This window comes from Orussus abietinus, unplaced genomic scaffold, assembly GCF_000612105.2.
Source record: "Orussus abietinus isolate OABI.00-Male unplaced genomic scaffold, Oabi_2.0 scaffold9, whole genome shotgun sequence".
Lineage (NCBI taxonomy): Eukaryota > Metazoa > Arthropoda > Insecta > Hymenoptera > Orussidae > Orussus > Orussus abietinus.
The window spans coordinates 1310358-1325062 of NW_019396004.1; the positions used below are offsets into that span (position 1 = coordinate 1310358).

At 55.7% G+C, this 14705-nt stretch overlaps 1 protein-coding gene across 3 annotated transcripts in view; it reads left to right on the plus strand.

Moving 5' to 3' along the window:
* LOC105701014 (protein tiptop) overlaps positions 1-14391 on the plus strand; it is an 88552-nt gene extending 74161 nt beyond the window's left edge. For 2 of the 3 annotated variants that reach the window (XM_012427398.1, XM_012427397.1), the window contains 2 exons: positions 7398-7641; positions 8834-14391. In XM_012427398.1, the coding sequence (XP_012282821.1) occupies positions 7398-7641; positions 8834-12383 (3794 nt within the window). In that variant the 3' untranslated portion in view covers positions 12384-14391. Of the gene's footprint in view, positions 1-975; positions 1001-7397; positions 7642-8833 lie in introns of those variants that run through there. The other variant, XM_012427400.1, reaches the window with a different exon arrangement.
* The last annotated feature ends 314 nt before the right edge of the window (positions 14392-14705 follow it).

A 14705-nucleotide genomic window follows, 5' to 3' on the forward strand; every position in this document is an offset into this window, starting at 1 on the left:
AGCGGGGAATAACATGGAGAATGATGGACCGAAAGTGCTGGGGCAAGGTCTTGCGAGGGAAGAAGAGTAAAACCCTAACAACGGCTTCTGAAGGTTGAATTCCATCCCATTCTTAATCGGAGCACCGAGATGGGAAAAAGGATGCGGAACGAGGTCTGAGACAAGGAGCGAACAACGCTCGGGACCCTGCGCAGGATGAAGGGGATGCACCCCCTCGAATTTGTAATAAATCCATGCAACGAAACGGAGGAGAATTTCTCCGCCCCTCGTTCACCCGAGAGAAGTATATGTATTTGAAGGAAAGAAGTGAACCAAAATCGAGGATACGTAGGGTGGACGTCGATTCCCGCGTGTCCTGGAAGAGGAAGACATCAACCGACCGCGGGGAGGAGGGTGACAAATGACGGGAGGACGCCTTCATCGTCGACGGGTCCGTCATCCCGTCTGCCTCGGAGGCATCCGACGCCTTCGTCAGGCTGTCTTCGAAGTGTCAGTCCTCCGGGCCGGCGGTGCCGTCCGTGACAACAATAATTGTCAGCGAACTAACTCTCTCGCGTCAAGCATCGGGTGGGGTGGTCGCGGGGTGGAGGGATGCCGCGCTATTTCTGGAGCTGTAACCTATATATGCCCCGCAGCTGGCAGCTATGCTCCCGGTTATCGAGATATTTACCGGGACAGCCGATACTCTTTCTGGGGTTTTGCGGAGACCCCGGGAAGAAAGGCGAAATAAAGGCGGCCGTTATTCGCGTCGAGTCAACACCGCCGAGACGCGGCTCCTACGACGGCAGGTTGCCACGTTATCGACACCGGAAACGACCGATATGCGTCCAAACAAGTCGCAAGGAGCTATCGCAATTGACGAGCTCAAAGTACGCGCGAGAACTCGAAGGAACGAGCAGGAATATTCGCTGAAGGTGGAGTCGCAGCATCGAGGTCGAAGGAGCTGGGTCCATCCGACTCCTCTTGGGCCTCTTCTCCTCGCATCGGGGCCCAACTATCGGTAATTATATCCGAAACTCTTCTAGATGGACGCGTAAAAGCCGAGGTTTAATTCCCAGCCGGGGGATCGACGAGATGGGGCCAGGGGAGCCTGCAGGCCGAGGACCCCTGGGATGATGGACGTCGCGACGAAGGCGTCCTTCTGTCATCCTTCCCTTTACCCTCTGGCCATCCGACCGTTTCCTCTCTTTTCTCTCCGTGAATTCGCCTTGACGAGAGATCTTCCCTCTGTCCTTGACGTCCGGACACCCGTTTCGTGGATCCTAAACAAAAGGCCTTCCGAACAATAATCAACTCCACCCTCGCTCCTGGCGCAACGTTAACGGTGGCCCCGGAGGATCATCACCGTGGTATCCTTCCTCTCACCTGTCAAACCCCTGGGGAGATCAATGGATCCCCGGGTCCAGTTCTCGAAACCTCCGCCTCGGGCCTCTCCCTTCCTTCCTTCGTCCTCCAGAATGCGCGAAATAATTAATCCGAGTCGGCCCCGTTTCTTTCCGCCATGATGGACCTCCCCGATCCTAGATACGTCGCGGCGTTAATCGCAACTCCCGGCTCGATGCGATAGAAACGAGTTTGCCGATTCCGGTTGGGAGTCGGCGCTTTCCTAAGCATCGCATCGATCATCACTGTCGCCTGTTGCACCCTGTATGTATACCGATGAACGTACGCGCGAGCATCCATCATGGGTTCGCCATGTTAACCGGCCCCGACACCGTGCATCGATCCGGCATCGCGATGGGCTTGATTAGTTTCCAGCCAGTCGTCTCGGAGTTTTCCTCGGCCTCTTCCTCTTAGACGTCGCCATGTTCCTAGAAAATCCCATCTTCCTAGTCCGCACTTTTCCTAGCTCCGTATCCTGGTTTCTCGTTAAATCGAAATGCATCGATCCAGCATCAGGAACAGCTCGATTGGGTTGTAGATCATCCTCTCGCTGGGTTTTCCTCGACCCCTGCTTTCTAGACATCACCGGTCCACTTTTTAGCCAGGTGATGATTCTCTCATCACCCATCGATCGGATCTCTTTATTTTCCCCAGGACCGAAATCGGCGGAAGCGCTTTCGATTCGGAGATGCCCTCGACAAATCTTCCCTTGGCTCCTCCAGTAGGCAAAAGCCTCGCGGCTTGTAGCCGACCCTCGTGATCCATGTAATATTCGTAAATCGGGCAAGTTTGTCGCGTCAATATCGCGGGGGAAACGCAAGGATTGCGAAGGGTACGAGGAAGGCGCAAAGGAGTTGGAAAGCAATTGGGCGCGGGGGATTCGAGGCTTCGGGGGAATAGAAAGACCCGAACTGCTCATCCTTGACTCGCAGCTCCGAGAACCTTTCTGACTGGATTTGGGGCACGTTCAGCTCCGCAGGCTTTCCGCAACGGCAATCTCCAGTACACACATATTACATATATTAGCGCGGAAAAATGAATCAACCTCTCAACTCTAGACGTTGTTTCATGGACCATTTCATATACGTATCGTGTACACTATCGCGGGAAAAAATGAATCAACGCCTCGGGTTAGAGGTTCTTTTGTGGAGTCGCTGTCTCTCCGACTCTGGACGTGTATTAATATCGCCCATCGCGGGGTTTGTCGTCCATGTCCATGACCATCATTTCTCGTTGCTCCTCTTTAGGGGAATTGTTGGCTCTCGCTCGAGATGTCGATAGCACCGAGGTGGACACTCCAGTCCGTTCCTCGAGGAAACGTTGCTCGACGAGACAGAAGGACGAAGGAGAAGAGGGATTCGACCGGTTGATGGAGTGCGTGTTGACTTAGGATAACAGTCGCCTCATCAGTCAATCAGTCAGTCAGCCAGATCTTGGTATAGGTGGGCATCCGAGGCCGCAGGTCTTGAGTCCACTGGGACGGACTTTAAGGTCCCATTTACACCGTAGGGCCTTTATCCGCCACCCAACGAAGGACTTTCACCGTGGAAAAATAAACGGCAGACTTAGGTAGCCTCCCCATTGACGTTTCGTGCTCTCGCTTTACCCTATTTCTCCATTAGTGCGAAATAAAGGATTAAACGCGAGCCGATGTCGCCGGGATGTCAACGTCCCAAGTCAGCGGACTGACCGTCTGACTTTAAACCGCGATGACGAAAAGAACTCTACGACTCGACGCGACAACCTGGATCCGAGTCCTCGAGGACTCGTCCAGGACCATCGAGGAACTTGCACCGATGACGTATCTCGTGATGGATTCGACGAGGCATCCTACAAGAGACGTCGGTCCGGTTCTATCTCCTCCACTTCCGACTAATTCGTCTGTGTCAACCGATGGGAGATCGTTACGCACCGGTTCGTACAAAGAGCGGCCTGAGTAATTTTAACATGCTCGGTTGACACGTCGAAATCTACACCGGAGAACCCACGAGGCACCCTGTTCCCAAATTTGATTTTCTGGACACCTAGGAAACACAGCCCATATCCTGCGTCTAAGCTATCGAAATCGAACCCATCGGAAATTTGACTAATCCGAGATTAATTAATCACGGTTAGGAAATTTAACTGTAGTCATGAGTTAACGAGGATCAGGAAACAGGACTTTAGGCCAGGATTCGACCGCGACAGCGGGGACGCGTCGCGGATATGACTCTCTTTTTCTCTAGTCTCGGAAGGATAACAACCGGAGGTTCTCCCTCGCAGTGTCAGTTCTCTTTCTCGTTTGATCTCGAGTTGGCAGGACTCTTCGGCCCTCGCACGCACGTCCCAGGATCGCGCTCCTTGAGCGGAGAAGAGGGTTTCGAGTGGCTCGCATTCGCGTCGTCTCGGAGATGAAGCGGAGGCGAATGGATTCAGCCGTCAGTCAGTTCCGTGGCAGACCAGGAGGGAATCACAATGCGCAGCATCCCCTCCTTCGGAGCCCATCCTGCACCCATCCGTCCGTCCGTCCGTTCGCCCGTCCATCCGCATATCCATCCGTCCGTCTCCTCGCCTGTCTGTCGGTCTCCTCTCCTCATCCGCGTCTTTCCGTCCGCGTATCACCCCCAGCCTCTCCGCCTCTCCGGGGGCACCGCCGATCTCGCATCAGAAATTCATCTCGTATCTCATCTTCCGCGCCTCCACCTCTCGGGCCCACCTCCTTTTGTTCCACCGCGCCGAGGCGGCTTGTTATTATGTACTCTTTTATTGCCGGCACGATAACTCCGCAGGGTGCCCAGAGCAGAGGAACCAGGATCGAAAAAGTTATCCGATACCGCCGCCGAAAGTAAAAATCATCCCCCCCAGGGGGGGGGAGGGAAGAGGTCCCTGAAGAGCCACCCTCGCGTGGCTCTTGAAGAGACGTTGTTCCTTGCGTCGCTTCTTCCATTCTTGCGTCTTTGGGGGGAGTTTCAAAGTTAAGGAGGATTCAAAGGAGCTGGGGAACATCACCGAAGGGAACCAGCTCGGAGGAGCTTCCCGAGTTCCCCTGCGACGATTGGAAGGAGTTTATCACCTGGAACAACCTGCTGGGGGCATCGGGCTGACCCCTGGAGAAAGGAGCATGACCCGATGAGACAACCTCGAAGACTGCCTGCGTACACGTGTACACGCGTATGTAAGACTGTATCAGCCAGGCGTGCATGTTTGCCGGTAAAGGAGAAAAAGGAGCAGGGGCTGAAGAAGAGCCGAGGGGGGCCGCGGGGGGCAGAGAGCCCAACGGTGGGTCGTTACACGTTAGAAAGAAGGGTCCGCCGATAAGACTAATTATTGTTGTGCATTGTCGGCGAGGTAGTAGGTGGTTACCTCCACCTGTGGACCGGCGTGCAGACCTGGAGATAGGGTAAAGCGAGAGGGAAGGACGCATTAAGCCCGAGGTGGAGGAGGAGGGAAAGAGTTAGAGGTAAAGAGGTAAAGAGGGTAGACGGGGGACCGGCTACGTACGTAGCTACTAATATATCGTGTTCGCCGGGCAGGACCGAGTGAGCTGAGGACAGGAGGAGCGGATATCGGTTCTCAGCATCTCCTCGAGTGTCAAGAGTCTCGGTCGGGCCGGTATACTACGGTCCTTGTTCCTTGTTCCCTTCGTATCTTTCCCGAAGGGGCGCCCCGAGCCTTGTTAGTGGCAGCCAATGGGATCGCGACGCAGGGTCGTGCCGGGTATTTGCATCTGGGAACCGGAGCCAGGGATATACCCGCCTTTCGAGCGACATCGGGGAAACTTGATGAAGTCGGCCCCGATTCCGCGCAATCGCCGATTGCCGATTTAACGTCGAGGTACCAGGGATGAGGGAAGTCAATTGCGAGGTACCTGGTACCACTTGGTGCACGTGGAAAAATAAATCACGGTCATAACGAGAAGTGTCAGCTTGCTTCGGAATCGCCCTTCGGGTCGACAAGAATCCGGGATCGCTTGATCAATGACAATATTTTCTGGACATTGTTACAAATTCGTCAGCAAGTTTACCAAGTACTCCATCCATGGATTTTTTCCGTGCGGTCCGGAATTTATCGCGGCTGAATACGTTATCGGATTCTTTTGGGGGCTTGGGAACTTCGAGGTCGAGGTCGAAGCCGACGAAGGAAGAGGTTATAGCGAATCAATCTCGAGGTGCCACGCCTCTGGCGTGGTAGCGGGTACCCGTTGGTGGGGTCCGCGAATTCTCCGTACCATGCCCAGTCGGGACTTCTTGGGCCACGGGACTTTCGAAGTCGAAGGGGGTAGGTACCGGCGAAAGAAGAGGTTCCAGGAGCGGGCGGGGCTGACTGCCGGTGGTCCGCCCTGGTCCCAGGCTGGACCTGGCTGGACCTGGCTGGACCCTGTTGAACCTCGTCGGACCTCGACGGACCTCGACGGACCTCGTCGGACCTCGCCGGACCTTGCTCGATCGGGTCCAGGGGCCTGAGAGGGGTCCGCTCTCCCTGCGCACCTTCCACTCTCGCTCCCGACTCGGAGACAATGGACAATGGGGACATAAATCTGCGTAATTAGTTGCCGATGCCCCTACGGATCAATGTGCGATCTCCTTTCTCTCCCCCTTCGACTCGGCCGCGAACAAACGATCCCTTGGTTGGTCAGTTGGCGAGGTAGGACGGTGCTTGGTCCCCACCAGGGCACGGGTGCGAGCCGGAGGACGACACCTCCCCTGATCCGGAGGTGGACGCGCCAGGAGCAAGATGGCGGCCCCACGTCCGGGAGCGGTATTCCCGCCGACTTGGTCCCGCACTTCCTTTATTTACATCCTGCCCCTCGACATAGACGTCCCTGTCCCTAGGATCCTCCACCTGTTCGCCGTAGATCCTTGGATAACCCCTCCACCCACCATCGTCCCACCATCGTCTCCAGGACCTCTTCAAGGAACGTCCCGTGTCGTCAACCCCGAAATTCCCCTCTTGGTCCCCGTTCCAAGGGCCCAATTTTTTAAACCCGACTCGAACCTCGCTTCCATTCGTTATCTCGGTACCGGGAACCCTCATACTCCTGCTTGCATTGGGAATGATTTGATTAAAATTCATAATGCCGATGACGGAAGACCTCCGCGCTGGCAACAATGGCGTCGTCAGCTCTCGACGACGTTTCTCCCTCCTGGCATAGCAGACGTCTTTGGCGTCGAAGGCTGATAAATGAACCGATAGCGCCATTGTAACCACCATCTGCACCTTTATATCAGCCCTCTGTATACTTAGGTGCCGCCCACGAGCCTTTCGTCATTTCTGATTTTCTCGTTAGGGCTGTGCTTCCTTCTGCTTCGAATCTACGTTTGTTTATTCCTACCGCCAGGTTGTCGCGATAAAGGGCGAAGCAAATCCTGGCACACCTTGAAGCTAGATTTTCCACGTCGCGCCGCACGCCCCGAGGCCCCTTCGGTTCCTTTCCAAGTTCCCTTTAAGAGGAAGGTCGCCGAAGACGGAGTTCGGTAGCATCCTTGTTCGGAAAGCGACGACACGGTCGCTTTTCCAAGACTCCTCGGCTCTGTTCGCCGTCCCTTTGGAAAGCTCCCCGACCAGGGGCGTCACTCTAGACGGATAATTAGCGGCGGTGCCGCGGGCCGCTAATTACCCGGCGTTTGTACCCTCTTCGGCCGAGGTTCGCAGGAAATGAAGCCGAGATCAAGCCGCGAATTGCGCTAATAACCGCGGAAGTGAGCCGCCGGATCGGCCCGGTCGCAAATCGCGAAGACGCTCGCGAGTCGGCTAATACCAATTTGGAGAAAGCTCCCCCAAAACTCGAGCACATTATCGCCGAGTTGCATCGCGATGCAAAAATCGTCATGCGTTTTCGTGGATCTTATATGAATTATCGCATATTATGGAGGGAATATTGCGAGCCGCCCTGGCAATAATGTGCAAGAGCCTTTAGGGCTACCACCCCCTGGCGATCGATATCACAACAAAAGTTGCAACCACCGCGAAGATAAAAAAAATGACGGGGATTTTATTCCCGAAACTCATGCGGTGCCTTTCTTTGTCTGATCCAGGGGAGGACGGCGTAGAGGGCGCTGGACCGGGTACGGATCTCCAGGGCGAAGAGGGCGACTGCGCGGACGAGGATGGTCCTGTCAGCCCCAGCGAGAGGGGCTGCGTCCCGACGGCGAAGGATGACGACGACGGGGATGTCACCGACGAAGAGGACGACGACGACATCTCGCCACCCGCCCCCTCTCCTTCGGCATCCGCGAGGTTAAACCCGGTGGCACTTCGGGACACAGGACCTCCCGACAGGTTGGTGTGAAAAATCGAGGACCCCCAAAATGGACCCACCGTCCACAATTAACATCCTCCAAGTCGTCCCCACAACAAACACCCGCAATCGGCAGCCTCGCGAAAGACAAACACCCAGCATCTCGCAAAGGCTTCGCTATTTCGCGGGGTTCTAAATCACCCACGCGGCCTGGATTCTTTGAAGTCGCCGCCTTGGGTCGGCTCTTATTGTTTAACGGCAACAAATCGCACCGGATAAGCCGCTGATAAATCTACGCCGTCAGGTTGCGGTATCTACTCGCGGATTGTCGCTATCAGCGGGCAAAGTGTTACGTCACTCTGTTAATAGAGATAGGAACGCGCTTCCCGACCCTCGTTCACCCCACCCTGAACCCGGGAGCCCCCTCCCGTTGTACCAAAAACTTCCCCTGCATGCGTACAACTGCATCCCCTTTCATCCCCGACACGCATTCGGCATTCAGTCAGGAGTCAGTTACGAGCGAGCCGTCGCCAAGCCTGTAACGTGTCTCCCACGTGGCGCCTCCGCCCTCGGTTGACGTTTCACGACCACGTGCGTGTCCAACCCCCGAGATAACCGCTGCGTAAGTGCGAAAAGGACGCTTCTGCCTGAACCAGTCGACGTCTCATCTAGAATTTTTGTATATAACTTTTGCCCCCCCCCCGCGGAAAATTTCAAAAGACGTTAATTTCTCCCGCAAGTTTGCGCCGATGAAGCCGCACAAAACAATCGCTTGGAAGAGCGGCGACAGCTCGTGAAATATTAATGTCGAAAGCAGCGGATACTCGGTTGCGCGATCGATCATGGGGAATTCGTCGGCTGGTCTATGTTGATTAATGATCCTTGCTTCAATCTATGAACGGCATGCATACGTAGCGACCCATTTTCACCCGCCATTTGCCTGATACCGCGTCGCTATAAAACACGTAAACGGGCATGTGTGGAACGGAAGTGTAGTGAAACGGGACCGGCTAGGTCGGCATTGCTAAATAATCGCAACATAAATTATAAAAACATTCCCGGGGCCATATATCAGGGGATCGAGAGCGCAGTTGCGGCGTCAGCTTCAGGTGGTTGATCTAGAATTCGCTTTCCTCGAGTGTGGTTCGTGGGGATAGGGATACAGGAGAACGATCGTCTAGATTGGTTGTCGGAGAACGGAAGGACCAACCAGGGTGTAATTTCTGTTCGCAGGGAGCCAATGAGTCCACGCTGTCCCTCGAGGGACTCCCGAGAATCATTTGGCCCAGCAATCGGAAGTCCGCCTCCACCAGCAACGCGGAGCAGCGCGAGTCCGGTCAGTCCCAGCAGCATCGTGCCTCTTCCCCTGGGGACGCATCCGTTGCTGCCGCCCCATTCAGCGGCCGTGATGGCGGCCTATCTCCAACAGACCCATCAGCGACTGATGCTGGGACATTCCCCCTTATCCCGGGGTTCGGTATCCCCCCTGGTGTCGTCGTCTTGTTCCCCACCAGCAGCAACGCCGGGTCTGCTGGTGTCGCCTAACAGCGGGGGCGAGATGTCCCCATCGGCGACGCCCCTCCCAACGGTGCTGGACTTCAGCACGAGGAAAGCCTCGTCTACGGAGGAGGAAGAGGAGGAGCACATCCTGAACCTCAGCAAGCCTCCTACGCCGTCTTCCTCGTCCGAGACGAACAACGGGCCCCTGGACCTGTCGGTTCCCAGCAGGAAGCGTCCAGGTCCGGAGGACTCGCCTCCTCCACCCCCTAGGAAGTCCTCCAGATTGGCATCTGCCGGCTCCCATCAGGAGACATCGCCAGTAGCTTCCTTCGGTAGACCCCCGGTGGTCTCTCCTTGGTCAACCCCTGTGGTCGCGTCGCACTTCCCCTACTTCGCGGCTGCGGTAGCAGCAGCAACTAGTCAGCAACAGCTCTCCCCGAAGAACACCGCCGGCGTGGAGCATCATCAGCTGTGGAACGGCAAGATGAAGCCACCAGTGGCACTGGAGAAGCCCTACCAACCTAGCGAAGCTACCAAGGCCTTGGAGAAGATGAGCGAGCTCAGCAAGCTGGGCGGGGAGGATCTCTTCAGGCCAGGAGCTGGTCCCACGGGTCCTTCCGTGGCGACAGGCTCTAGCAGCAGGCACAGTGCCTGGCAGTCCCATTGGCTGAACAAGGGGGCGGATCAGGCCAAGGACGTACTCAAATGCGTCTGGTGCAAGCAAAGCTTCCCTACGTTGGCAGCGATGACGACTCACATGAAGGAAGCCAAACATTGCGGAGTCAACATGCCCGTTCCTCCGACTGCTGGCAGTCTTCATCCCCAGCAGCCGTCCATTCCGACCATTCCACCGCCCCAGCAACATCAGCCCCAGACGTCGACCAGCAGCAGCAGTAACCCTGCCACCAGCAGCAAACAGAGCCCCTCGGAACTGAACCTGCTGATCAAGGAGACCATGCCCTTACCCCGGAAACTTGTCCGGGGACAGGACGTCTGGCTGGGGAAGGGTGCCGAGCAGACCAGGCAGATACTTAAATGCATGTGGTGTGGTCAGAGCTTCCGGTCCCTGGCGGAAATGACCTCCCACATGCAACAGACTCAGCACTACACCAACATCATATCTCAGGAGCAGATCATCTCGTGGAAGTCCTCGGACGAGAGCAAGGCCGGTGGCGGAGGTGGTGGTGGGCCTGCCGGAGGAGGTGCTGGGAGCGGAGGTGGACCTCCTGGAGGTGGAGGGGTCGTCCATGGAGGTGGAGGTCCTGGTGGCGCGACCAGCAGCCACGTGAGCGCGGTGCTGACGTGCAAGGTGTGCGACCAAGCCTTCAGTTCGCTGAAGGAGCTCAGCAACCACATGGTCAAGAATTCCCATTACAAGGAGCACATAATGCGCTCCATTACAGAGAGCGGTGGCAGGAGGAGGCAGACTCGAGAAAAGCGAAAAAAGTCACTTCCGGTTAGGAAGCTGCTGGAGCTGGAACGCGCGCAGAACGAATTCAAGAACGGCGACGCCTCGGGGGGTCTAGGACACACCCTGGGGAAGCACGCGGGCAGAATCACCTGCGAGAAGTGCGGCGACAAGATCGAGACGACCATCTTCGTTGACCACATACGTCAGTGTATAGGCGCCGGAGCGGTGGGCATCAATCAGCGGAACTTTCTGAAGAGTGCACTGATGTCCAACCACATGCCCCCGGTGTCGAACACCGAGAGTGGCCGGAAGAGCGTCAACGAGGACACCTCGTCGGTGTCGTCCAGGCACCACCGGTCGCCGTCCTCGGCCAGCGACGCGACCACGCCTGGGAAGGAGACCCCCACACCCACCACGACTGAAACAACGAGTTCCTCACCTTCGGTACTGAATGCCATTGAAAAGCTGATAGAGAAAAGCTTCGACTCGAGAATAAGGCACGGGGCGGCGGGGCTTCACCACACCCAGGGTGGTGCTCCCATGGGGTCCAGCATCCTGAAGCGGCTGGGCATCGACGAGAGCGTCGACTACACGAAACCACTCGTGGATCCCCAGACGATGAACCTGTTGCGCTCGTACCAGCAGCAACAGCAGCAGCAATATGGTGCCGCGAGCGTTGCCGCCAGGCGGGAACGCAGTGGTAGCGAGTCCAGCTCGATATCGGAAAGGGGAAGCGGTCGAACGGACGCCATGACCCCGGAAAGACGGATCGATCTCCCGGTGAACCTGGACAGGCACTCCCACGGCCATCATCACCGAGTCACGCCGGATAAACAGACCCCACTGCCCTCCTCGAGGCTCCATCCCGAAGAGTCCGGCGATGAGGAGCCTGTCATCAAGAAGGAACCGCGGGAGGACGACGCCGAGGCGGGCCCTGGCGAGGACGACCAGACCCACGGGACGAGAGACGTCGTCGTGAAGAAGGAGGTGATGGACGACCCTCGGGACGACGACGATCAGTCGACCTACAATCATCAGAGGAGTACCCACGACCCGGGGGAAGACGGACGAGAGGGCCACTCGCCCCACGTCGGTCCACCCACGCCTAGACCCACTAGTCAGGTGGAGCAGGTGCCCAGGAGTCCCTGCAGGAACAGTACCAGCAGTCCCACCAGCAGCGACAGGTCCGTCACCCCCAGAGGTACCCCGGACACGAAGGCGTCCAGCAGCCTGGGTGCCCTGTCCTCCATGTTCGACAGCCTGTCAGGGGGAGGTGGGACCTCGGGCAACGCCGGGGAGTCCCAGGGTCGCAAGACCAGCAGCCACCCTCTGGCGGCTCTGCAGAAGCTCTGCGACAAAACCGAGACCAGAGGCTCTTCCGGGAGCAGCGGGACCAGATCAGGGTCCGGCTCGGCACCCACCATTGGGCCCTCCAGCGGGTCATCCGGCGTTCCTGGACCTGGACCCGGGGGCCCCACTCCCGGTGCCATCCTCGCCTTCAGCTGGGCCTGCAACGACGCCGTGGTCACCGCGGACTCCATCATGAAGTGCGCCTTCTGCGACACTCCGTTCATCTCCAAAGGGGCGTACAGGCACCACCTCTCGAAGATGCACTTCGTCAAGGACGGCGTCAACCCGGACCCCCTTGGTATCTCCAGGTCCGGGGGTCCTTCCTCGACCCCTGCTGGACAGTCCAACCCCACAGGCCCCAGCTCCTCGTCGCCGACGTCTCAGCGTAACAAGTCCCCACCCATCCCCCAAGCCAACGGGAGCCCCTCTCAGCCTGTCGCCTCACCCCTGGAGGAAAGTCCCCATTCTAAGTTTCTCAAGTATACGGAATTGGCCAAGCAATTGTCCAGCAAGTACGTATAGTCCGAGCCGAGTAATTAGCGGTGCAACCTGTACATAAGTGTATCTATATGACTGCTGGGGAAAGAAAAAGAAAAGGAGCACTCGCCGGTCACCGTTGCTCCGGCTATGACGAGTACTGCCGCGGTACGCGAAAGGGTCGTTGCGTTTTCTACCGCTTAGGAGGGATTCAATTTTCTGGGTTAACGATGCATCGCGCCAAGGGACACCTCCGATTAGGGAGTCTATCTAGGACTAGCTTCGGGGACGGACCATCGAATCCAGTCGTTTCCTTCCCCCCCGGTTTTCATTCTCGACGTGCATTTTTAAGATAGAAAATTGCATTTATCCGGAGGAGAGGCGGAAAGGCGAGGCTTGATCTTTTCGCTTGTGATGGCAGAGTAGCGGCATCGGGTCCGGGAATTAGAGTAGGTCGTTAGAAGTCCTGGGGGTCGTCGTTGTTGCGTAGGGCTCGCCAAAGGGTGCGAGGGTCCTACCAGGACCTCCTAGTGGAATCTCGGATCGAACCGAGCCCTGTGGCTCCGCTTTTAGCACGTTTAAAAAAATAAAAAAAGAAACGCGCTTTTTATGGACTCTCGCACCATTTCGCGCCGGTCTACGGAACGGGAGCGGAATGAGAGCAAGGCGAATCGTCGAAGGGTCAATCGATTGTGATGCCACCATATCTCGCGGCGCTGCTGAGTCTCGGTGCTCGGCACAGGCCCAAGTTGTGATTTTATAATAATATTACTTAAGGCAGTTTAAACGGAGAAAAAAAAATTAACACAAGGAGCCGAACGGCCGGACGGAGTACTCGACTAGAAGATGCTTTTTGTTCGCGCGAGGGAGGACCTATAAACCTTGTCGGCCGATCGTCAGCATGTATACCTCTAGGCTGTAAGACATAGTTAACTAATAGCGTAGGATAGGCTAGGCGACCTGTTAAGGATTCCCTTTGTTGAGAATTATAGCCGGTAAAAGAAATAAAAAAAACTACGCTAAGGACGCGCACGTCGCGTTCCTTCCGCATAAGGACGACCCTCGGGGGCGCACGACGACGACGCGGTGCAATATTCTTAGGGTTTATTATTGCAGCATTGCAAATATACAAACAAACAAAAAAAGGAATAAAGAAACGGAGGGGCGCACTCGCGCTACGAACTCGGGCTGCTCGGGAGGGGGGAAGAGGGAAGGGGGCCACTGGGGTTGAACCGTGTAGAACATTGTAAATTTTCCTTGTTTTAAAAGAACAAAAAAAAAATGAAGTGAAGTATTTATTATGCGCCAGGTTAAGCGAACGCGTCATTATGTATAAAATATTATCATTACTATCATTCGGATTATCGCGATATTGTGTATATTATTATTATCTAATATAAATAGCGAGAGGGGGGCGGCGGGGAGCGAAGGGGTTGAAAGGTGGAACCGAGAGAATGCTTCGGGGTGAAAGTGGATTAATGCGTGGATGAGAGTCTGACGAATCTGTGTGGGAGGGTGTGACAGTGGTACCGGAAGCGGAAGCAAAGCGGAAGCGAGCGAGGGCACCTGAGGGGAACCGGGAGGAACACACACACACACTTGTATACGTATTTCTTGTAAACTCTAATTCTTCCATCGCGGACTTTAAAAAAGTATTTATCGACATAATAATAATAATTAATATTATTATTGTAATTACATACGACTGCTGACAGAAAGCGAGAGAGAGAGAAAGAGATTGAGTGAAAGGGAGGGAGAGAGAGAGTAGAGAGAGAGAGAATGAAGGGTGAGCGAGGTCGACATCGACACACCTACATTCGAACCGAACAACCAATCCAAAACGACACACCACCTACACCCACCGAGACACACACGCGGCTGACAAGCGACCACAAATATGCATCATGTATACGCGATAAGAAAAAAAAAAGGAAAAAAAAAAATAATAAGAAACTCTTGAAACCATTTTACCAGATTTGTCATTATTTAATTATTTCGGTTGTATTTTAAAATGCAATTAAAGCTCAAATAAATATATATGTTATAAACTGAACGCCCCCGTCTGAGGTCTTCTCTCATGCCCTGGATCCTCGGAGCCCCTTTCCATGGAGATCGTTTCCTTGCATTTTAGAAATTGTCCTATCGGTAGAAATGATCTTCTCGGGATACGGTTCAACCCGAGGATGCGTAAGTACGGCCAGTGGAGGAGGTCGATGTGTGCGTTCGTTCCCTTCCCCATCACCGGTCCATGGTGTCGGGTTCTAATGGTGGCGAAGGTCGTCCCCCGTTGGTGCGGTGGAGGCGCCGGAGGTGCGGAGGGCCGGAGGATGCCCGATGCGGAGGTGGAGGCCGCGAATCGACGCGCAG